This window comes from Ochotona curzoniae, unplaced genomic scaffold, assembly GCF_017591425.1.
Source record: "Ochotona curzoniae isolate NIBS_2020 unplaced genomic scaffold, NIBS_Ocur_1.0 scaffold_4506, whole genome shotgun sequence".
Taxonomy (NCBI): Eukaryota; Metazoa; Chordata; class Mammalia; order Lagomorpha; family Ochotonidae; genus Ochotona; species Ochotona curzoniae.
Window position 1 is genome coordinate 25227271 of NW_024467119.1, and position 24733 is coordinate 25252003.

A 24733-nucleotide genomic window follows, 5' to 3' on the forward strand; every position below is an offset into this window, starting at 1 on the left:
AGTGGTAACTGTGGCAGTTATATTCCTGCCGCCCGTGTGGGCGAGCTGACCGTGTTCTTGGCTCTGAGCTCAGCGCCTAGCCCGGTCCTGGCTGATGCCAGCGTTTGGGGGTTGAAGTCTCAGATGGGCGTGTCATCTGCCTCTCAAATCAATAAACAAGTAAATAAAAATCTTAAAATTGTATTCTCTCCTTGCAGCTCACCCTTTGTTACTGCTGTGTGAAAATAGTAACCAGGAAATCTTATTTTTGCATATTTTTGAATCTCAGGGTGAGTTACCTGGTGGTTAATACTGCTTGGAGCACCTGTACCTTTATCAGAGTCTGCAAGCTGGCCCTGGCTCTGTTCTGAATTCTGGTTTCTTATTAATGGCACCCTTTGGGTGAGGCAGCCTTGGCAGCTCGTCTTGGGACCCTGCCACCCACATGGGAGGCCCGGATTAAGTTCTTGGTGCTTGGCTTGTGCCAGGCCCAGCCCCGGCATCCAAACCAGCAGATCGGTGCTGTCTTCACCTCTGTGTCTACCCCTTTAAGACACATGTAAACACACGCTGGCTACTTTCAGATTTCAGTTACCAACTCATTTGGTTTTCAAAGCTGCTTGTGCTATAGGAGATCCAGGTGGGGTTCCAGATGTCCAGCTTTGGCCTGGCCCAGCCCCAAATACTATGACCATGTGAGGGGTGAGCAGTGGATGAAACATCTGTCTGTCTCATCTTCTAACCCTGACTTCCAACCAAATAATAAATCTTTGAAAAACAAAACAAAACTGGTTTTACTGGCAGTGGAGGTCAGAAGAGGGCTGGACACTGGCCCATCCTAATCCTGTTGTAACTGGTACTCATTTGCTTACTCCAGAATTGTGTGCAAAGTTGTTGCTGTCTCCTCAGCTCCTTTCCTGTGTAATTCCATTTCAGGTCCATAGGTTTCTTTCTAAAGAAAGAATTTCTTGGGCCCAGCGGCTTGGCCTAGTGGCTAAAGTCCTCGCCTTGAACGCCCCAGGATCTCATATGGGCGCCGGTTCTAATCCCAGCAACCCCGCTTCCCATCCAGCTCCCCGCTTGTGGCCTGGAAAAGCAGTCAAGGATGGCCCAAAGCTTTGGGACTCTGTACCCACGTGGGAGACCCAGAAGAGGTTCCTGGTTCCCGGCTTTGGATTGGCGCAGTACTGGCCATGTGCTCACTTGGGGAGTGAATCACCGGACGGAAGACCTTCCTCTCTGTCTCTCCTCCTCTTTGTATATCTGACTTTGTAATGAAAAAAAAAAATCTTTGAAAAAAAAAACAAAGAATTTCTTCTGTACGACAAAGAGGGGATCATTGTTTTGTCAGTGTGTATGTGAAAGGTGGGTTTCTTTCTTGGCTTTCCAATGATTCGTTAAGTGACTTTCTGGCAAGTTCTACTTCTGTTGTGTAATAAGTGTAGAGCTGGGTCCAGTGTGATGAGTCAGTTGACTAATCCTCCTCGTGCAAGAAGAGCTGGGATCCCATATGAGTGCCATCTAGCTCATGTCCTAGGGGCTGCTCCATTTCCCATCCAGCTCTCTATTTATGGCCTGGAAAGGCAGTAGAGGACGGCCCAAAGCCTTGGGACCCTGCACTCATGTGGGAGACCCAGGAGAAGTTCCTGGTTTCAGCTCAGCTCAGCTCAGCTCAGCTCTGTCCGTTGCGGCCACTTTGGGAGTAAACCGGTGGACAGAAGCTATTTCTCTCAGTCTTTCCTTGTTTAAATCTGCTTTACTAATAATAAATTTTTTTTAGGTTATATGAATATAGGTAATTTTTTAAAAAAGAGTTATTATTTTTCTGTTGGAAAGGTAGATACATAGAGAGAGGAGAAACGAAGATCTTTCATCTGCTGGTTCGCTCTCCAAGTGGCCACAGTGGCCAGCGTTGAGTCAATCTGAATCCAGGAGCTAGGAGCTTCTTCCCGGTCTCCTGTGTGGTTGCAGGAGACCCAAAGCTTTGGGCCATCCTCTACTGCTTCCCCAGGCCACAAGCAGGGAGCGATAAGGGAAGTGGGGCTGCTGGGACACGACCTGGTGGCCATAAGTGATGCTGACAGATGCAAGGCAAAGATTTAGTCACTAGGCTCTCAAGCCAGGCCCTAATAAAAATTTAATAATAATAACAGTAGTGGAGCTGACATTGAGGAAAATGAGAGTTGAGAGGCTTGAGGTCTTAAAGCTAGCTAGAAACTCAGCGTTGGGACTTTGCTAGGGACTTTGGAGACCAGGGTTTGACACTGAAGCCAATCTGTAAGAGGCTGCCTGACCACTGGACTCAGCCAGTGGATCCAGCTCGTTGCGCAGATTAGGAAGCAGATTAGACCCCTAGTGAACCAGGGCACCCAGGCCATCCAGGCCATACAGATCTAGCTGTTGAAACTCAGAAGAAATGGTTGTCTCCGTGTGGTAACTTACACTTAATTTTTGTGTATCTCTGTGAAACTGGGAAGGTGAAAGCGCATGTTTTATGAGGACTGAAAGGAGCCTATTCAGGCCTTTTCTCAGTCGGTTAATTGAGTGATTTGAGTGCTTGCTAAACTGTGGCAATCAGTAGTTAGATTCCAAATATATATGGAAGGTAGAGCTAAAGAATTTGCGAGTCAGTTGATTGGATATGAAGGATGGGAGAGATCAGAGATCAGAGATGAGTGTTAAGGATGCAGGTTGCTCTTGGATGAGAAGAGGGGATGTGCACAGGAGGCCAGAAAGCAAGGAACCTAGAGTTTGAGATGCATATTTAACATCCCTTTGGGGGTGTGGAGTAGATAAGAGGTCCAGAAGCAAGACTCTTGGCACCTAAAAGGTAGTGGAAGTCCCTGAGGTCATTAAGAAGTGAGAGAAGTGCCAGAAAGGGTCCTGTCAGTGCTGGCGATTAACTCATGTTGCCACTACGGTTCCTGTGGCATTGCTACTAGTGCTTCATGGAAATGTTACAGAACTGCCTGTTGAACCAAAGCCTTTCCTTGTCTTAGTGTGAAGTCTCTTTGAGAGTCAAAGCTCTATTAGAAATCCCCATAGGGAATATAATGTGAAGATCTAGGGATTTGGATGATCCTGGTGAATTGCATTCCTGGAGAGCCAGGGTGGCTTCTGCAATCAAGGTTTGACAGGTCCGGGTGTAGCTCTGGGTTTTATTTTGTGCTAGAAGTAAAACCTCCTTGAACCTCACTTTTTAAATCCATTATACGGGGTCAACCTGCAAGCATATTAGTGGATTCAAGGAGGTGCGTGTGAATTTCCATCCCTTCCCCGACACTGTTGGGGACTAGGTCCCTGGCCTGGCAGTGTGTTTCCTGTCTCAGTTCATTGCATTACTGACATTCTGTCTCTGATGTGTGTTTTTTTTAAACCTTGTTCCGATTCGCTAGCCTCCTTGTAATGATAACCTTCCCTTTTAAATGCTATTCACTGCACTTAATTAGAGTCTAGTTTATCTTTCTTTAATTAGAGTTTGACACGCCTGGTGGGATTTAGAAGACACTTTATCAGCAATGTTTTTTAATTCATTTTGAAAACAGATGATGTCTGGTGTCCATTCCTAAAGGTTTTAGTTTGCTTTTTCTTTTTGTTTTAATTTTTTTCTCTAAGATTTATTTATTTTTATTGGAAATGCAGGTATAGAGAACAGAGGAGAGACAGGAAGATCTATCCGCTGATTCACTCCCCAAGTGGCAACAACAGCTAAAGCTGAGTGGATCCAAAGCCAGAATCCTGGAGCCTCCTCGGGGTCTTCCACACAGGTGCAGGGTCCCAAGGCCTTGGGCCGTCCTTGACTGCTTTCCCAGGCCACAAGCAGGGAGCTGGATGAGAAGCAGGGCAACCAGGATTAGAACTAGTGCCCATATGGGATCCTGAGGTGCAAGGCGAGGTCTTTGGCCATTAGGCTACCACAGTGGGCCCAAGGGTTGGTCTTGTTGGTGTTCTGCCCTGCTCCAGTCCATGAAGACTGGGACAGTGGGTCATGGGGCTGCCTGTGAGATGCCATCCCTTGGCCTCCACTGACAGGGTCTAGGTCCCTGCTTGGTCAGGTTTCTTGTCTGGAATTCATTAGAGATACTGATACTCTTTTTCTTCTGTGCATCTTTTAAAACCATAATTCTTTTTACATTTTTAAAAAAGATTTATTTATTTTTATTGGAAAGGCAGATATACTATCCTCCTTGTAATGGCACTTTTTTAAATTGGAAAGTCAAATTTATAGAGGGGAGAGACAAATTCTTCTGGAGCTAAGCCACTCTGAAGCCTGGAGTTTCTCTCATGTGGGTACAGGATCCCAAGGCTTTGGGCTATCCCCACTGCTTTCCTAAACCTAGGAAGAGAAAATGGAGCAGCTGGGACACAGCCAACGCCCCTGTGGGATGCTGGCACTTGCAGGCAGAGAATTAGCCGCTTGAGCTGTTGTACCAGCCCCTGTGATGATGCTTTTTTCTGGGTTAGAATGTCTGATCCCCTGCAGCTGCATGCAGCAGTTAGAACACTGGAACTCCTACAAAAGGACTGTTTAGGAGGAATTTTAATGACATACCTGTTGAAACTATCTGGTAACCAATTCAAGAAAGATCTATGTAGGTACATGAATAACCTGGTTTAAGTTCCTGTAATATTACTGCTACGCGTTATCTGACAGTAAACATCTCTGAGAAACTAAACTGTGTGGGAAACCTGAAGTGTCTGGCCCAGTGGAGACGGATGGTCCAGCACAGGTGTGTTCTGGCCTGAGATTTCCTGCGGGGCTGTGGACTCCCTGTCCCCAAGCTGACATAGCTATGTTCTTGAGGCCACAGTTGGGTCATTCTGAGTGGAATTCTGGTTTTTCTGAGCTCCTTAGCCATTCTGCCACAGCTGACAACTCTTGTTCATTTTGTTCTCTTTAATTTTCCTGGTTTGGTTTGTTTTTAAATCAGCAGCCTGATTTTTTTTCTTTTTTTTTTTTTTAAGTCAGTAATTTATTTGCTTTTGTAGGGGAAATCACTTTTTTAAAGATTTATTTTATTTTGTGGAAACAATGGTCTTACCTACTTTCCTGTAACCCTTGATTCTTTGCGCCCTAATCAACTATGTAAAGATTATCAAAATAAAATAATTACAAAAAAAGATTTATTTTATTTTTATTGGAAAGTCAGATATACAGAACGGAGGAGAGATAGAGAGGAAGATCCCATCCGATGATTCACTCCCCAATTGACCATAATAGGTGGAGGTAAGCCAATCTGAAGCCAGGAGCCAGAAACCTCCTTTGGGTCTCCCCTGTGGGTGCAGGGTCCCAAGGCTTTGGGCCTTCCTTGACTGCTTTCCCAGGCCACAAGCAGGGAGCTGGATGGGAAGCGGGGCTGCCAGGATTAGAATTGGAATTCATATAGGATCCCGGGCATGCAAGGCAAGGACTTTAGCTGCTAGGCTATTGTACTGGACACAATAGTTTTATTTTATTTTTTAAATATGTTTTTGAGTTTTGAATTATGTGTGATTCATTTCACTGAGCATAATGGTCTCTAGTTGGGACCACCTAGTTGTAAATAGTATAATTTCATTCCTCTTAATAGTTGGATAATATTCCATGGAGTAGATGTACCACAGTTTCTTTAACCACCGTTCTTTGGACACACATCTGGATTGTTTCCATGTCTTTGTTCCCATAGCTTTATTTTTAAAACATGGTTGACAAATTAATTTTTTTTTAACTGAAATTAAACTTTGGTTTTTTTTTCCTTTTAAGATTATATACTTCGATTGTGGAACAAGACTGGACCCCTCTCCCCAAAAGTTTTTCTTAATGTGAGATGTCATGACCCAGAGAGATCCTTTGTAAAATTTACGTGCATCTCAGTTTAGATTTTGTGTTTATGCATTTGAGAGTCACTAAAATATGTGTTACATATGGTATGTAAACTATTTATTTAGAGAATGTGGTCTGTTTTTAAGAACCATCAAGCCACCTAATTTTCCTTTTTTTTTTAATTTATTCTCAAATGTTTAACAAGAAATAGTAGCCCAGCCATGTTTTCTTGGTGTCTCTGAATTTTGTGACTGACAAATATTAGCATTTCAAATACTGGAAATCCTTTGCTTTGTGTGATTCCCTTGGAAAGCTCCTAGAGTGGCTTCTGTGCTCTAAGCAGTCTTCTCCACGGCATCGCATGCTGTTGTCTTCAGAGGACACTGCAGACCTCCTGAAAGCCACTGCTGGACCAGAAGCAGTTCCATGTTTTGATTTGTGAACATTTACAGTACATCTTTCTTCATTAGCTCTTCAGAAATGTTGTTTCCTTAACAGAGCTCTCAGTAAGCTACTGTTGAGCTGTGTCAAGTAGTAGGAATTATTATCGCTTGACTGGTGTCCCCTCTAGCATTCGTGGAATTAATCACAGTCCCTAATACTCATTTGGGTCTGTAACCTTTGATTATAGTTACTGCTGAATGGTAACAACCCAGAGGTGCGTGATATGAACTAAAAATTATTCACACATTTGTAGAATCCTGAGTTTATTACAACTTTTGTTTCATGCTATTGTATTTTGAAATTATAAGTGGATTATAATGGCTAAAATAGTTACTGTTTTTGGAATTATTTTTTATTTGAAAGGTAGAGGTACAGAGTGAGAAAAAGAGGGGTAGAGACATGGAGAGACTGTCCACCTACTGTTTCATGATTCACTCTCCACATGGCAGGATGGCCAGAACGGAGCCAGCCTGAAGCCAGGAGCTCCGTGCGAGTCTCCCACATAGGTGGCAGGGGCCCAAGCATCCCAGCCATCTTCCTCTGCTCTCTTAGGCACACTGGCAAGCAGCTGGGTCCAAAGTGGAGTAGCCAGGACTTGAGCAGGTACCCATGCAGGATACCAGACATTATAAACGCTGGCTTAACCTGCTATGCCACAATGCTGGTCTCCGGAATTAATTTTTAACTCTAAAAATTTTCAATGGATAAGGTTAGGCAGTAAGTACTGGCTTTTAAAATTTCCATTTTAGAGCATTTGTATGGTTTAGCATATGCTAGGCTATGATACACTTACTGAATTTTTAAATAAGCAACATGATGGCACTTATCTTGCATAGATGTTTAATAAAGCCTGCACTGTGGCCCAGCTGGTCAAGCTGATCAAGCCACCACCTGCACCACTGACATCCTGTATGGCATAGGTTTGAGTCCTTGCTGCTCCACATATGATCCAGCTCCCTGCTGTGCACTTGGAAAAGCAGTGGAAGATGGCTCTTGCCCCCCACATGGCAGACCTGGAAGAAGCTCCTGGCTTCAGCCTGACTTGGACCTGGCTGATATGGCCATTCAGGGAGCAAACCAGCAATGAACAGTCTCTCTAACTCTGCTTTTCAAATAACCAAATAAATCTTTTAAAAAATGTTTAGAAAGAATGAGTGAAGTCTTATCAATTTAGCTCTTTGTGGTAACACTTTGCACTGAGGTGAAAGTTTGCTAACATACTGAATACTGAAGCCCGGCTTTATCGCCCAGCTCTGCATGTTTTACTCACTAAAAGGCAGTTTTATAGTTGTTGAAGGAGGTGAACTGTATGATCAGGCATTCTGTAACTTCTGGCTTTCTCTCAAAGTTCAGAATTATTTAAAAGCTACACACCACTTATTTCTGTGCGTGCTCTCAGAAGGATGGCTGTGGTTCTTAATTCCTTTAGAAGTGTCTAACATTCAGAAGAGCCCTAGTAGAAGTTGAGTAACTTGACTATACTTGTGATTTATCTGGAACCTTCTCTGATAGGTTACCACTAAATTTGAGAGATGATCCTTGTTCCATTTGAGTATTTGTGCTGGAGAATATTAAGTGGTTAAGTGCCAGGTGCTCTCCATAAACTATGTAATAAAAGTGATGAAAACATGGGGCTGGTGCCATGGCATAGTAGATCAAGCCTCCACCTGTGGCGCCAGCATCCTATATGATGCTGGTTTGAGTCCTGGCTGCTCCACTTCTGATCCAGCTCCTTCTTTGTTTTTGCCTGTGAAAGCAGTAGAGGGTGGCCCAAGGACTTGGGACCCTGTATCCTGTGGAAGATCTAGAGAAAGCTCCTGCCTTCAGACTGGCTCAGCTTAGGCAGTTGTGGCTTTTTGTGGAGTGAACCAGCAGATGAAAGATCTCTCTCTTTGTCTCTCCTCTCTGTACATTTACATTTCAAGTAAATAAATTTCTTTAAGTGAAAAAGGCAAATAACATTTTTTTAAAGATTTGTTTTATTTTTGTTGGAAAGGCGAATATACAGAGAGGAAGATCTTCCATCCGATGTTTCACTCCCCAAGTGAGCACAACGGCTGCAGCTGAGCCGATCTGAAGCCAGAATCCTGGAGCTTCTTCCAGGTCTCCCACATGGGTGCAGGGTCCCAAAGCTTTGGGCCGTCCTCGACTGCTTTCCCAGGCCACAAGCAGGGAGCTGGATGGGAAGCGGGGCCGCTGGAATTAGAACCGGTGACCATATGGGATCCCAGCGTGTGCAGGGCGAGGACTTTAAGCACTACGCCATCGCACCAGGCCCCAAATAACATCTTATGGAGACAGTTTGACTAACTGGCTCCTGGGCTGGCTGGTTCCTCGGCCTCTGCCTCGCTCGCATACCCACAGCAGCAGCAGCAGCTTTCTTAGATGCACTGATTGCTTTGTCAGGTGGCTGAGGTAAGGCAGTAGAAGGTCTACAGAGTGTTCCAGTTGACGAATGCTGACTGTGACTTCCTGTTTTCTGTTTGCTAGGACATTTTATTTCCTTACATCGAGGAAAATGTCCGGGAGTACCTGCAGACACACTGGGAGGAAGAGGAGTGCCAGCAGGATGTCAGTCTCCTGAGGAAACAGGTGGGCCCTTCCTCCTCCACACCCCAGGCGTCCTAGGATCCAGGATGCCTCTAGTCTTGGCTGCCCACCTGCCCAAGCCTGCCGCCAGACGCGCTGGAAAACCAGTGTCTGTGCCAAGTCCTTGCAGTGACTTGCCTGCCTGGGAGTTCACAGTCCACAGTGCACAGCACAGCATTTGCTATTATTAGAATTGCCTCTTTGTGGAGCCGTCTCAGGAGCATGAGAAGACTGTATAGCCCTTTTTGAGAGAAGTATAAAGGGATGCGTGCAGTCTGTTTACGTTTTTCATTCCTGTCCCCTCATCTTTACTGTCCCCTGCCTTGCTCCCTCCTCCCCTGTGCCCCGGGTCCTCGGGACTGCGCTGCCCCTGTGTATGGCTCGCCGGGCTCAGCCTTGGCCTAGCCTTCACTCCTGTGCTGCCATGTGCCCTGCTTGCTCCTCACCCCAGCCAGTCTGCCAGCTCCCACATTATGGGGTGCTCTACAACTCCTGTTGTGTTACTTCTCCTACTGAAACTGCTGAAAGGTATACAGAGTGAACTCACTGGCTGACTCCTAGTCAGCTTGTATTGCCGGAGTCCAGCTAGGGCCGAGTTCGGAACTCGAGAAAGGTGCGTGGATTAGGCGTAAAGTGGAAAGAAATGGACCACTATGATTTCATGATCATAATGGACAATGCGAGAAAGCTGTCCCCTTTATTTATACAGAAGCAATCACAAGCCCTGGCACAGACTTTTGATATCACGGTCAAATAGGTGTACCCAAGAATAATTCTTCCATTTGTTTCACCTAAAACAATAGAAGTTCCTACTGCGATTCTTATCCTACAACTCAGTCTTGTATCATGGAGAACCTAATGATCAAGGAAAGAATGAAGCCCTAAACACAGATCCCTTGATTAGCACAAGGTGGATGGTGACAGCATGAACAATAAAAGGCCCTTTTGCAAAATGTTATTATTGACATTGACCTCCAAGCTCACATTGATAGTAAAAAGTCAGCTCCACAGCAGCAAACAATGCCTGAGTGGATTAGCATTCTTCCAGAGAGAGGTGTCCATGTAAAGGAAGGTGGAGCTGCATTCAGGTGTCTGTAGAGACATCCCCTGGGTCCTGCCATGCAGCGGGAAATTCCTTGTGGCCCTGCCTGCAGTGCAACAATACTCTTCACACCTTTGTGTCCCCCACATCCACTGCATGGACCCCAGCATTGCATATTACATACTATGGAATGTGCTCTGTAAATTTTTGATGTTAGGAGTTAGGACTGGTAATAAAGACGCGCACCCTTTGGGACATGGTGTGTTTGGGTTTGTTGGATTTTCTGGGTTACTAACTCCCAGGTAATCTGAAATGTTTTTCTTTCTTGTTGTCTCATGCCTTGTTGAGACATATGTCCATATTCCTTCATTATAGTCTAAGTATTTACTGTATGTGTGTGTGTGTCTACAGCCAGAGGGGTACACTAGAGATACATGCATATACTTAGAGACTGGGCCGCACACTGCTCTAAATGGTGAGGAGGATTTTTGCAAGATTTGGCAGATGACTGAATGTGAGCTAATTCCACTATTTTACTAGCTTTTCAGTGATTTCCAGGCATGAATTACTTTATATTTCTAATATTGTTTACATAGTTGACAGGGATGCATGCCCATGTGGGTCTCCTTAGGGTGGGGAAGATCACTGGTGTGGAGGAAAGTGGGCAGGATGATGTTTTAGGGTTTTTTTTCCCCTCCCATTTCTGCAGTGGGGAAAGGGGTTGGAGCTGCTCCTTGCTATCAGACTACCTCAGGCTGTGGGGGTGAGGGACAGTCATTTGATGACTCCTTAGGGACCCTGATGTGGGGAAGAGTGTTCTGAGGGTGTTACTTGAAGGGTTTTGATAGTTCTGAGAAGTTGTCCCAGGGTTGAGAAAATCTTTCCAAGGTCCATTGGCTGACCAAGTCCACCTTAGTGCATCCACAGACTCAGACATCTGCTGCAAAGCTTGGCTAGAAGAGTTGCCTAACTTGTTCTGCTTTCTATCTGATGAGGAACTCCACATCCTCTGCTGGCCTAGATGAACTGGCTGTCATGTTTCTCATGTGTGTCTGGGCATGCTGTCCACTGCACAGGCATCAGCAACGGAGCAGGCTCAGTCCTGATGCATGCACTCCAAGGTCAGACCACATACCTTGTGATTTTCCCTGTGGCCGGTATTTGAGTCCAGTGATCTAACTGGGGAGTTCCCCAAGAAACCTCACCTGGTGGTGACCTCAGACTTGACTCTTGTGTGCTCCAGTCAGTGTAGGTCAGGATCGGTCTTTCACGTGCACCAGCCACTGTATATTGGTAGATGCAGCATAAATTAATTTTATCATTAGACATTCTCTCCTGTGGCACACAACCTTCCTTTCAGTTTGCATTTCAGCTGTAGCAGTCTATGAAAGGTAATAGAAGTTTATTAATCTGGTTTCTTTAAGGAATCATGTTCAGCCTTCTCGAATATGACATTATAATTTTGCAGCAGTGTTGGCATGCCAAGTAGTTGGAAACTAGTCCGTTTGCTGGGTTTGAGGAGTCTTCATTTTAAGTGACCTGTCGTTGAACAAGCGAAGCACACCTTTCTCTTGTTTCTGACCCGCAGGCTGAAGAGGATGCCCACCTGGAGGGGGCTGTTCCCATCCCTGCAGCGGCTGGGAGCAGCGGGGATGCGCAGCACATGATCCAGGCCGTGGCCGACAACGTGTGCTGGCAGATGTCCCTGGACCGAAAAACCACGGCACTCAAGCAGCTGCAGGGCCACATGTGGCGGGCAGCGTTCACAGCTGGGCACGTGAAGGCAGAGTAGGTAGCTTCTGTCTGACGGAGCATCTCAGCTGCAGCCCCAAACACAGAGGCGCTTCCCAGTACAAGGCAGCAAGAGAAAAGGAGCCTTCGATCTGAAGGCCGAGTGGTTGTTTGCAGCTGACAAACACTTTCTGCCTAGCTGAATCCCTAGGCTGCATGTTGGCCTTTGTGGCCTGGTTAAAGGCACTTCCTGGAAAACACGGACTTTTCTGAATGGTCCTTAGCCAGTGATTGACAGTGCTTCTGGGTTGCTTCCCTGGACCGGTAGATGACCTGCTGTCTGTTCTGTTAGGGAAGTGTGGATGCTGTGGAATTAGGCATCTGTCACTGTGGAGTTATTCAGGGAAGATCAGTAGTGCCCACCTCCATCCCCCTTATTAAGACTTGTTTTTCAGCCTGGTGCTGTGGCCTAGCGGCTAAAGTTTCGCCTTGAACACGCCGCAAACCATTTGGGCACCAGTTCTAATCCTGGCAGCCCCGCTTCCCATCCAGCTCCCTGCTTGTGGCCTGGGAAAGAAGTCAAAGACGGCCCAAAGCCTTGGGACCCTGCACCCATATGGGAGATCTGGAAGAAGCTCCTGGCTCTTGGCTTTGGGGATCAGCTCAGCTCTGAATATTGTGGCCATTTTGAGAGTGAACCAGCAGATGGAAAATCTTTGTCTCTCCTTCTCTATATATCTGACTTTCCATTAAAAATAATAAATCTTAAAAAAAAATAAGAATGCCTTTGGTAATTTTCTGAGGCTGTACAACTTGAGAATGTCATTATTATATATATTAAAAAAAAAAAAAAAGACTTTTTTCCCCCTTGGAAAGCAGAATTAGAGCTAGGGAGAGAGATCATCCATGTGCTGCTTCACTACTCAGATGGAGCTTCTTCTAGTTCTGCCACATGGTGTAAGGGCCCCAGCGCTCGGGCCGTCTTCCACTGCTCTCCTGGGGACATAAGTAGGAAGCTGGATCAGAAACAGAGCAGCCAGAACATGAACCCAACTCCTGATGGGATGCTGCCATTATAGCTGATAGCTTAACTCCCTTCTGCCACAACGCTGGTCCCATCACTTTCTTCCATGTCTTTTTTGTTTTGTTTTGAACAACTGCCCAGTGCCTTTGGGTCTTGCTTATAGAATTCCTGGTAATATTCCTGCTGGAGTATTATGTTATATTGTATTATCTTAATAAGGCACTGTCATTAACATTTTTGGGGAGAGAGCTTTTGCCTGACGTGGCCCAAAGATCTAAGGCTGTTTCCAGCTGCCTATTTTTCTTTTCCTTTTGTATCAAGTGAGATGTCATTCCTTTACTTTAGCACCTTACAAGGAGCTTTTCCCCTTCCAGGGTGTGTGCCAGCGATCTGGGACTATCAGCCAGTGTGTTCTGTAAAATACTGCAGGCATGGAAACAGGAGAGAGTGACCCAGCGGGGAGCCCTTGCTCATCTTAGTTCCCTAAACCAGGGACCTGGAACATACTACCACAACTGCTGAAACGCTGCTTTAGATCGCCGTCTTTGTATTCAGCATGGAAAAATCCATCCTCCGTGACTGTAACACACTTAGAATTTGATGTGCTCATTTTGAACATGGTGACCTCTTTCCTTTGGTTAGTGCAGCATGACAAGCTGTCCTATTCAGCAGCAGACCTCTGACTTTTCCAGTCTTCTAAAGATGACACTTCAACAACAGCATCACCTGTCTGTTGTGTTACTTCTTCCGTTGAGTATGGAAGGCATCATCGTGTTGGTACAAGAGACTATCAAATCAGAAAACCAGATACTGTTTGTTGATTAGCGCTTATGAACTGCTGTAAGTTTTTGACTGATTTGTTGTGTTACAGATTCAGGTTTTCTTGGGTCTCAAGAAGTGTAATTCTGTTTCCTAGCTATTCAAAGGCTTGGAGCTTTGAAATCTCCTGCCCTCCCCTCCGCCCCCTGCCAAGAATTTGCTTTTTAACTATTTTGGGTTCAGTCTTTCTAAAAGCATTTTCTTGCTTTTTTAAAGCATACTAGACATAATCCAACCTTTTCTTACTATGAATTACGTCACAAAGCACATAGTAGTAAAGTTATTGCTGTTTACTTCTCTTTAAATCCCAAGAGTTTAAATTTTTTAAAAGTGCTTTTTTCTTTTTTCCCTTGTGACTCCTGTTTATTGGTGTGACTGTCCACAGTTCAGGGTCTCGCGGGGCTGCTGCCCACAATGCGTGGCACCTGTTTTGACTTGCTGCATGTTCACCAGGCGCTCTTCCCTCTAGGTTCTTTGCGGATGTGGTTCCAGCAGTCAGGAAGTGGAGGGAAGCCGGGATGAAGGTGTATGTCTATTCTTCAGGGAGTGTGGAGGCACAGAAACTGCTGTTTGGGCATTCCACGGAGGGCAATATTCTTGAGGTAAGTGACTTGTCTTACTTTACTTTTACAACACTACTTGAAATGTTGACTATTAAACAAATGTGCCACAGTTAGAAGCTACATAGCCTTCAGGTCATTACATTTGAGAGTGCTACGCAGATCATGAGAGAAGTAGAAGAACTGGGGAGTGCATAACCGAGAAGGGTGAGATGTCTTCTGTGGCACCAGTCCGTAGAGCCAAGGTTCTTAAACGTGGTTGTGCACCAGAATCACCGGGGGAGCTTGTTAAGCCCGCAGACTCGCTGAGCCCTGTTGCTAGCAGGTGTGACTTGGCAGGCCAGGGCTAGGGCCAGGGGGCTGCACGGGGCACTTCTGTGAGTGATTCTGATGAGGCTGGTCCTCCAGTCAGCTGTGCTTTGAACACGGGCACGCTGCCTGTAAGTGTTGCCAGCAGGAGAGAGAATTAGTTACCCAAAGGAAACTAGTATAATAATTCTTTCAATTGTTAAAGTCAGGTTAGAAAGAAGTAATTACATTTAACCATACTGTAGTAATCATTTTGTCTACATAGATCTTTATAATTTACTTTGTCTTGAAAAAAATAAAACCAAGTGATAAGCAAAATAGGATGTGGTACACAGCCTGAAGAAAGCCAGCCCAGCAAGGGACGCCCATTTGTTGCTGGCACTGGAGAGAGATGCAGTGTCGTCAGGGAGGGGAACCGGGCACATTACAAAACATGGTGATGAGCCCGAGTTGCCTGTAGGGCTACTTCTTTCTGTTTTTATAACATTTGAAAGAGTGTGAGAGAGGCAGACATGTCATCATTCGCTGGTTCATTCCCACAAATGCCCCCCACAAGCAGGTCTGAGCCAGGGCAAATCCAGGAACAAGAACTCCATCCCGCGCCCCCACATGTCTGACGGGGCCCAACAGCTCGGGCCGTCCTTTGCTGCCTTCCTCAGCATGGAAACGGGGGGATGGATCAAAACGGGAAAGCTGCAATGGCTGGGGCTCCCAGCCAGCCCTGTATTATGAAATGCCAGTGTCGCAGACCGTGGCTTGACTGGCAGTGCCTCAGCACTGGCCACCGGGTACGCTTGTGCATGAGAGCTTGCCGTCAGTCCTCGCTGAGGAGGAGCTGATCAGCAAAGGGTGCTCTTCCAGGACACTTGTCTGTTTACTTTTTGGAAGGTTTATTTATTTGGGCCCAGTGTGATACCCTAGTGACTACAGTCCTCACCTTGCACATGCCAGGATCCTATATGGGCATCGATTTGTGTCCCAGCTGCTTCACTTCCCTGCTTGTGGCCTGGGAAAGCAGTCAAGGACGGCCCAAAGCCTTGGGACCCTGCACCTGCATAGGAGAACCAGAGGGGCTCCTGGCTCCTGGCTTCGGATCGGCTCAGCTCCGGCCATTGTGGCCACTTGGGGAATGAACCAGTGGATGGAGGATCTTTATCTCTGCCTCTGCTTCCCTCTCTGTATATCATCCTTTCCAATAAAAATAAATAAATAAATCTTTAAGAAAATCTTTGTCTGAAAAGCAGAGGCAGGATACCACAGCCATAGAGGAGCCACTGTACCGAAACTCCAGCCCCACAGATACTGTCTTAAGGACAGAGTGTAGATCATGTATATTTTCAGTGAATTGGAGTGAAAATGAATGCAAATGAAAACCAAATAGATGTTAAAATGATCCTGTATAAATTGAGCTGATGGTTCTCTTCTTCCAAATGTTTACTGGAAGAATGTTCCCATTCTTATAAACTCCATGAAGTTCGTTGTTTGCTGGCTTTTCAGTGAATACTTGTTGGATGAGTGAAGTTATTGTGATTGTCACGTGTTTCTGAGGAAGGGACCGTGAGGTGAGGGGTGCTGGGGCGCTGGGGCGCTGCAGGTGTGTGGGGTTTCAGGCTTCCCCCTCTCCCTGGGCAGCTGGTGGACGGTCACTTTGATACCAAGATCGGACACAAAGTGGAGAGCGAGAGTTACCGAAAGATTGCGAACAGCATCGGGTGCTCGACCAACAACATCTTGTTTCTGACGGACGTTACCGTGGGTGAGTACTTGGCGCTTGTGGGAACTGAGCCCGCACTGTGGACACGTTGCCTCTTCAAGGACGGCTTGGTGGGGATCTCGGAAAAGCGACGTTGTGGAAGTAGTGTGTTGCTGTACGCACCTCCCTCTCTGTATACTGCTGCTTGGGAGCTGTGTGTGAAGTGGCATTGGTGAGATGAATTCTTCCCATTTTAATTCATATTTGTGTTTCTGACAATCTGCCTTTGATTATTAGTTCTCTGGGACTGAGGGTACCTGTAGAACGGGTTGCTGCCCTGGGGCAAGAGCTGGGGGCAGGAGAATGCTGCCAGGCTTGGCCAGTGCCCGTGGCCCCTGGGCCTCCAGGGGCCATGGTCAGCAGCCTGTGGGAGCGTCCGCTCGCCCCTGCTGTGCAGAAGGGAGTCACTTCCACCCACGGGGGCAAGCCCATAGGCCGCTGCCAGGGGCTTGGATGCACTGTGGCTTCTGCTCCCGCTGCTCCTTATACTTCTATAGTCTGTGGTTCTGGGCAAGTGTTGCAGATACAGAGCTGGTACTGATTGGCTGAGTGTTTTTTGTTTGCTTGTTTGTTTTAGATTTATTTCTTTTCATTGGAAAGTCAGATCTACAGAGAAAAGGAGAGACAGAAAGAGCCTCCATCTGCTGGTTTACTCCCCAAGTGCCCACAACGGCTGCAGCTGAGCCGATCCAAAGCCAGGAGCCAGGAGCCTCCTCTGGTCTCCCACATGGGTGTAGGACCCCAAGGCCTTAGGCTGTCCTTGACTGCTTTCCCAGGCCACAGGCAGAGAGCTGTAAGGGAAGTGGAGTAGCTGGGATATGGACCACTGCCCACATAGGATCCTGGCACATGCAAGGCAAGGATTTTAGCCACTAGGCCACTGTGCTGGGCCTGGCTAAGTACTTTTTAAAGACCAGCAATGTCGGGGGCCCGGCGCGATGGCGCAGTGGTTAAAGTCCTTGCCTTGCACTCCCGGGATCCCATATGGGCGCTGGTTCTATCCCGGCAGCCCTGTTTCCCTTCTAGCTCCCTGCCTGTGGCCCGGGAGGACAGCCCAAAGCTTTGGGACCCTGCACCCGCGTGGGAGACCCGGAAGAGGCTCCTGGCTTCAGATCAGCATAGTATCGGCCGTTGCGCTCACTTGGGGAGTGAATCATCGGACGGAAGATCTTCCTCTCTGTCTCTCCTCTCTGTATATCTGCCTTTCCAATAAAAAAATAATAAAAATAAATCTTTAAAAAAAAAAAAAGACCAGCAATGTCAGCATCGCTATCACTGGTGTTGTGAGAAGCTGCAGGGACTTCCCAGAGAGGTTGAGGCATAGCAGGCTCCGTCTTCTCGGTCAAGCAGAAGTCATGTGGCAGTGTTGTTGTCCCGCACCTGTGCAGTTCCTGGTTGGTCTGAACTGGAAGCCAGCCCCACTGCACAGTCATTCCCTAGCTTGAGATTTGAGAACTTTGAGGAATCGCCCCATTCCTGCTTCGGGTTGCTCTGAAGCTTCCTCAAAACTCGCTGCCTCTGGTATCGCTGATCGCAGTGGGCGAGGAGGCACACGCACAGGCTGCCTCAAGATCATGGTGGTCGTGTGGAATGTAGTGTCAGTACACACCAGCCTCCACCACAAGGGCATGAGAGCGTAGATGTTTTCCTGCTGCCGCCTTTCTGTGTGCCAACTCCAAAGGGCTTGCAGTGTTGGAGTGGGGCAGGGCTGCGTCTGGGTGTGTCTGTGCGAGGAGAGTCAGAAGGCAGGTGGCATGTTTCTCTCGGACTGAAGAGCGGGTTGTTCTGTGAGTTGCTGGGCTTTGGTCATGGCCCTCCGGGAGGCGGCCAAAGCCGCACATCCAGAGTTGGCGCCTGGAGCCTGCAGGCCTCGGGGTGAGGACCTGCTGTGTGGCCAGCTCAGGGAGAGAGGGCCTCAGTTACTGGCCTCTCAGGTCCCTCCCGGCGCCCGGGCTTCTTGGTCATATGATCACAGTGGTGCCTGAACAGGCAGAACGTGTTCTGAGAAAGGTGGCCTTATGTGGCCGCCACGGAGTGCACTTAGGCACCCTGGGCAGGTAGCCCACTGCACGGCCAGGCCCTGCTGTCAGAGCCCGTGTCTCCTGGGCTGCTTCCCTGGGCACACGTGCTAGAACTGAGTGCTGTGGGCAGCAGTAACACAGCAATACATGTTTGTGCTCCTAAACATACAAAAGGTAGAGTAAAACTAAGAGGCAGCAGCAGTCTTTCAGGCCTGCTGTGCAGTGAGGGGCCGCGATTGTATATGCCGTCATTATGGCAGTAGCTGTGATTAGAACTCCTGCCCTAAGAAAACTTACAGTGCCCTCATAGTCTCATCTTTGCTTATAGTTGGCTTTATAATATATAATTCACACATACATTAAAAATTTTAAGTTTTTTCTCTTTTTAGAAAGCTTAAGCCACCTCTTTGGGCTGCAGTTCCTTCTTCAGGGACTAGAGCTAATCCCCACATTGGCATCACAATGACATTGGCTCTCCTCCAAGTCCCCATATGGAGGCTTTTTCCTCCTGTCTTCCATCCCTGCCCGCCCCACGCTGGATCAGGCAGTGGAGCTAGGAGTTGGATCCTGGCTGCTGACACAGGGCAGGTGGTTGGCCGCCTGCCTCACTCTTCTCTGGTTATAGCTTTTCTGTCATCATATGTTCTGGTGCCAGGTGCCCAGACTTCCATTGCCAAGGCCAAGCAGCCTGAGGTGATAGCCCAAGAATACCCAGGGGGGATTTGAAAAGACCTCTTGAATGAAACGAAAGGGGCCCAGGGTTTTAAGTTAACAGGTGTTAGTTAAGTGTCTCCATGCTTGGCCAGTAGAGTAGTTAGGTGCCATAGGTCAGGGCTTGCCTCTCGGGGCCCGAGGGAGGGAGCCATGGCTAGTGTTGGTCTCTTGTGGGTGGAGATGGGCTCGGTCAGGTTGGTGGCGGTGCAGCCTGAAGCTCTGCTGCCACCAGCCAGGATGAGGGCGAGCAGTGACATTTGGGACTGGAGTGAGGCATCGTGGAGTCAGCCTGCTTCATGGAGTGTTCCCATGGGCCTGTGCTCAGACACTGTTACCGGGAAGGTGAGTGGCGCTCTCCCAGAGAGCAGGAGAAGGCTCTAGGTGGGTGGGAGGTGGGAAGGCTCTGTCTGGTATATGGGAGATGAGGTGGGAGGTGGGAAGGCTCTGCCTGGTATATGGGAGATGAGGTGGGAGGTGGGAAGACTGTGCTTGGCGTGTGGAGGTGGGGTGGGTGGGAAGGCTCTGTCTCCTCCTCTCTGTATATTTGCCTTTCCAATACATATAAATAAACCTTAAAAACAAACAAAAAAGTGAAAGAAGAAAAGGAAAATGAGGCTTCCTTGGGGAGAGCAGAATTGAAGAAAGATGGAGGGGCAACAGGAAACTATCTTTTCAGGGGCACATCTCGCAGCACTTACTGAGCCAGAGGGTTTCTGATAACGTTAGAGAATGGGAACTCCGGGGTAGGAGGGCTTATAACGGAACCTGTCACCCAGCAAGTGCAGTGCTAAATCAGCATGAGACGTCACCTGTCGTCCTGCAAGTGGGAACGACCGAGAGATGTCACCCAAGGGGTCTCCTACAATACGTAACTTACCTACTTTCATTTAACTAGTCTGTGATTCCTATGCCTGCCCTTACCCTCTTCAACCACATACAGGTAGAAAAGCAACTGGCCATAACATGTGCAGTTACACTGTTGGGAAGGAGGTCAATACAGAGTGTGCAGCAGCGCTAGTGTAGACGGTGGTGCTGCAAGTGGGGCTGTTTGAGCTGGATTTGGAGAGCAGGCATTTACTAGGCCTGAAGTCGGCAGGGACCGTGGCATGTTTCAGGTCTGGAGACAAAAGCAGGCCCTTTGGCCAGCGAGCTTCTAGCGTTCCTTTTCGCCTGTCTCCTTAATGGTTGTAGTTACCACCCACCTGGCCTGCAGGGCACAGCTGGGCACGCGCCAGGGTGGCTGGGGGGGCATGGAGAACTGTGGGACAGAGCGCAGTCCCTGGGCCCCAAGCTCTCGGGTTCCCTCTGACGCTCTGTCCCACGCTGTGGTTTCTGCAGAGGCCAGCGCTGCCGAGGAAGCGGACGTGCACGTGGCCGTGGTGGTGAGGCCTGGCAACGCGGGGCTGACGGACGACGAGAAGACCTACTACAGCCTCATCACGTCCTTCAGTGACCTGTACCTGCCGGCCTCCACGTAGGGGAGCGTGCCCGGGAAGGCCTGCCTGCCCGCAGCGCCGGCCCCCTAGTGCGGGCTGTGCACTGATGGCAGGTGGTCACTGATCGGCAGGCACACATATGCAGGTGTACGTATGTGTGTGCTCATGTTAACTCCCAGAGGCATATATGTGAAAATATTTGTTCAGTCCAATGAAAAATGAAACTTATTTAAAGATGCTTTATATGTAGAAAGTGTTTGAAACAATAACTGTAACCTTTATTGAGGGCAAAGTGTCGATAGAAGAGATGGCTGAAATACAGATTCAGTGTGTTATGTTATCAAGTGCATACCAAACCTGAAAGCTAGTGTTGAGAAATCATTCCAGAAGCCTTGTTATTCCTGATAAGAATTGACTGCCTCCGTTTAATTGTGAATTAGAAGGTCCCAGCAGCTGCACTTCCTGTTTGTCTCCCTACATACAAAAGCCTAAGAATACTGTTCCTGCTCCAAAACAAAGCAAAAATGGGAATGAAGTTTCATTTGATCGATTAAGTTACTTAAGAATCTGTTCCTTTAAGAAAAAATGTGCATTATCATTGTGGCACCCTCAGCAAGCAGTTGCCTTACCTGTGAAAAAAGTGTTTCGCGACCCCGCTAGAATAAGGACGCGGTTCTTACCGTCTGCCCAGACAGTCCTAACCCTGCAGGCTGCCATCGGCACCGATCTTATAGTTGCCTCTTTAACTACTTAACATAAAAAGGTTGTGTTGCAGTCAGTCTATAATGTTAAAAAGTGCGATGATATATAATATTTTCTTCTGAAATGAGGTGTGAATTTTATCACAGCATTAGTGATCCTGGTTTGATCCTAATAGGATGTCATGTCTGTTTCATGTTGTGATAAATAAAAATGTTTTTGTCTCCTCTCGGTTTCATTTACATTCCTGAATGACAGAGTATGGGAGACTGGAGTCGGGAGCTGTTGTCTTGATCCCGTGTGTGTGTTTGATATCCCTGTTTGTTTATTTGAAAGGCAGAGAAGGTGAGCCAGAGATCTTGGCATCTGCTGTTTGACTTTCCCAATGCCTGTGACAGCCAGGCCAGGGCCCGGGTGACACCAGGGACCCAGGTCCTTGAGCCCACACCTGCTGCCACCCGGGGTGCGCCTGAACAGGCAGAGACCTCAGGAGTGGGGCAGGACTGGAGTGTAATTGGGGTACTCTCGGTTGGGAAGCGGGCATCCGCAACAGTGGCCTAAGGGCTGCAGCAAACACCCATCCCAGTGTCAGGCTTGGAGGTGTGTGAGTGTGTGAGTGTGTGTGTATGTGTGTGTACACGTACTATTTCATATGGATTGAAGCATTCGGATTATCAGTGGAGTATTTTATATTGTTGAGACTCTTACTATTTGAGGCATGTGACCGCGTGTTAGAAGGATGCAATTCTAGTTAAACTGGGAAAGCTAATTAATCCTGAAGGAAATAATTTCCAGAGTGACTCGATTCACCAGAAGGAAGTAATGAGAGTACAGGGCATATAAAAGATTTTGATCAGGGCCTGGCGCAATAGCATAATGGTTAAGGTCCTGGCCTTGAATGCACCAGGATCCCATATGGGTGCCGGTTCTAATCCCGGCAGCTCTACTTCCCATCCAGCTCCCTGCTTGTGACCTGGAAAAGCAATTGGGGACAGCCGGGACCCTGCACCCGTGTGGGAGACCTGAAAGAGGTTCCTGGCACCGGCCGTTGTGGCCACTTGGGGAGTGAATCATCGGGCAGAAGATCTTCCTCTCTGTCTTTCCTCCTCTCTGTAGATCTGACTTTCCAATAAAATAAATAAATCTTTAAAAGATTTTGATCAAAGAGCTGTTTTTGATCGAACAGTTGTGGAAATACACCAGAGTAGACAACAGGAAATGAGTTTCAGGAAATCTTAGAAATGGGAATAATTTGGAAATGTTGATAAAACCACAGATGGTAGTACAAGGATAACCTTCCCACATCTGCTAGGAAAGTTCCGAGGCAGATAGCAGAATCGGGTGGCAGTGGTGGTGAAGGAAACGAGACAGGAGCATTTACCGTTCATGAGGCACCAGAAAAATGCTAACTTACCCTGAGTAACAAGGGAAAGCTGAAGTCCAAGACTGATTTTGTCACAGTGGGGTGAGTTTAAAAGGAAGAAAAAGGTGGGTGATCACAAACATGAAGGAGACTTGCAAAGAGCCCCAGAGAAGGGAAGCAGAAATAGGGCTGTGGGGAGCGAGCAAGGAGCAGAACTCGGGCCAACTCCTGGTCCCTGGACAGGGCAAAGGAAAGCTCTGGAACTTCCCCCAAAGAGCAGCACTGAATTTCCGCGTCTGGTTTGAAGATTACAAAGGGGACAAGGGACTCTCCTCCGCTGCGACTCTTCTGTCACCAGTCCAGATCTGCCACTGATGGCCCAAGTGCCACTCATTTCCCGTCTCGGGTCAAGACCAGAGTTGGTGTGATAGGAGAGCCACTTCAGACAGTCTTACGGGCAGCTCTGGAGTGGCAAAGCTTCTTTGTCCTTGTGTAAGGCTGGCCTTCTCTTAAACCCAGCTGTTCCTGTCAAGTTCAGTGAAAACCCCTGGCCAGAAAGGTGTCCCTCAGGCTTTGCCCAGCAGAGGGCGCCCCTGCTCCAGAGAGCTTTTCAAATGTGAGGCCACCAGATAGTTTGGCGGGAGAGAATACCAGTACAATTTATTTATTTTTTAAAAACGAACAGCATGAGATGGGAAGAGTCAGAGTAGCTGGGAAAGATGGCAGTGATCCAGCCGCAACACGCGTCCTTTCCCCTCTTAGCCTAAGTTGTCGTTGTGAAGCATCTGATCTTTCCAGAAGCAGTGCTAGCGGGCCGATCTCTCCAGGCTTTCCTTCCTCCCGTCACAGTGCAGAGTTGAATATGATCTGCGCCAGGACAATTTTCTGTCCTGACACCTGTGCCCACATGACAAAATGGTGTTATCAACCTGGCATTGAAGAAAAACCTGCAGTTCCTGGGAACTTGCTGGAAATAACAGAAGTGGGGTGCACCCTCCTTGTGGATGTAACCCAGAATTATCCTGCTCAGGGTTTTGCAAGCCCTCCACTCTGTGCTCCAGATCTGGCATGTGCACTCTTGGCAGGGACACAGTAAGAGAAGCCGGGTACCAGAAGTGCTTGGCATGTTCAGGGAAGACACAAGGGGGTGGGGGCAGTGTTCAGGAGTGCTACACATGGGACACCTTTGACATACTGGGCAAGACCGTCCCACAGAGTGGCAGCAGTGGAGGGGGTGAGGCTGGCACCCTGAGGGTGAGTCGCAATGTGGGAGATGCCCCTAGATGATTCTGAGCAAGAGAAGAGTGATTCACTTTTGTAAGAATTCTCTGTTGGGTACACCATGGATACACAGCAATCAAGACTGGGTACAGTAGAAGAGGTACCCTGGGGATGAGCAGAGACCACGGAGGTGCTAGAGTCAGATGGAAAGCGAGGAGTCGGGTGGGCATGCGGCCCAGCAGTTAAGACTTCAGAGCAGCCAGGTTGGATGCAGACCCTGCAAGGCAGCAGATCATGGCTCAAGCGCTCGTCATCCTGTCACCCATATGGCAGACCTAGATGGGCTCCTGGGTCCCTGGAGAGTGAACCAGCGGAAGAGAGCTCGTTCTCTGCCTTTTGAACTTGAAGCACACAGTCACATATTTACAAATCAATGAGCAGGCTGGACGACTGTAATCAGGAACTAAACTGGACTGTGGCATTAAGGGACCAGCACAGTGTGAGTTCAGAAAGCCTGCTACCATGGCAACCAGAGCTGATGCTCAAAGCTGGCCAGACACTGGAATACTTGGATGCAACTTGCAACTTTTAAGACTTGGGTGTCTGCCACCCTGCCTCCCTGTAGCAACGGGAAGTTGCCTTCTGTCTTCAGTGCTCAGTACTCATGCGCTTCCAAAGTAATAGTAACCCAGAATTCTGCACAAAAAGGCATCTGGGAGATTTGCTTGCTTTGTTTATTTTGGGAAATTTTCAAGAGAATCTATTCTCACTTGGAAGGCAGAACAAGAGAAACCTCTTTCCTCTGTTGGTTCACTAACCAAATGCCCACAACAGAGTAGGGTCTGGTCAAATCAGAAGTCACCCCTTGGGTGGCAGGGGCCCAAGCACTGGTGCCATTTCCTGCTGCCCCCCAGTTCCAAGTAAATGGTACTTGAAAGAACATCTGACCCCACAGGAGGAGGCTGTTGACAGTAATGGTGAGAAGCGATGGTGGTGGCATGCCATGGGCTGCAAACAGTGAACACAGACGTGGGAGTGTTCAGAATGTTGTTGAGATAACAGTGACTGCACTTGTTGACGGAAGGGATTTGACAAGGTCACCCCAGGATTTTCTGTTTGAGACACTCAGTAGATGGTGCTACTGGGAAAACTATGCCACTGATGTTAAGATGTGAAGTATGCAAGGCAGCCTAGACATGGATATAAATGTGACCACCAAAACAGTT

General features: G+C 47.8%; 1 protein-coding gene across 2 annotated transcripts in view; it reads left to right on the forward strand.

Annotated features, from left to right (window-relative positions):
* The window catches only part of ENOPH1 (enolase-phosphatase 1), a 29203-nt gene extending 8049 nt beyond the window's left edge, over positions 1-21154 (forward strand). For both annotated transcript variants that reach the window (XM_040966978.1, XM_040966979.1), the window contains 5 exons: positions 8717-8818; positions 11446-11645; positions 13901-14033; positions 15933-16056; positions 20127-21154. In XM_040966978.1, the coding sequence (XP_040822912.1) occupies positions 8717-8818; positions 11446-11645; positions 13901-14033; positions 15933-16056; positions 20127-20266 (699 nt within the window). In that variant the 3' untranslated portion in view covers positions 20267-21154. The remainder of the gene's footprint in view (positions 1-8716; positions 8819-11445; positions 11646-13900; positions 14034-15932; positions 16057-20126) is intronic.
* The last annotated feature ends 3579 nt before the right edge of the window (positions 21155-24733 follow it).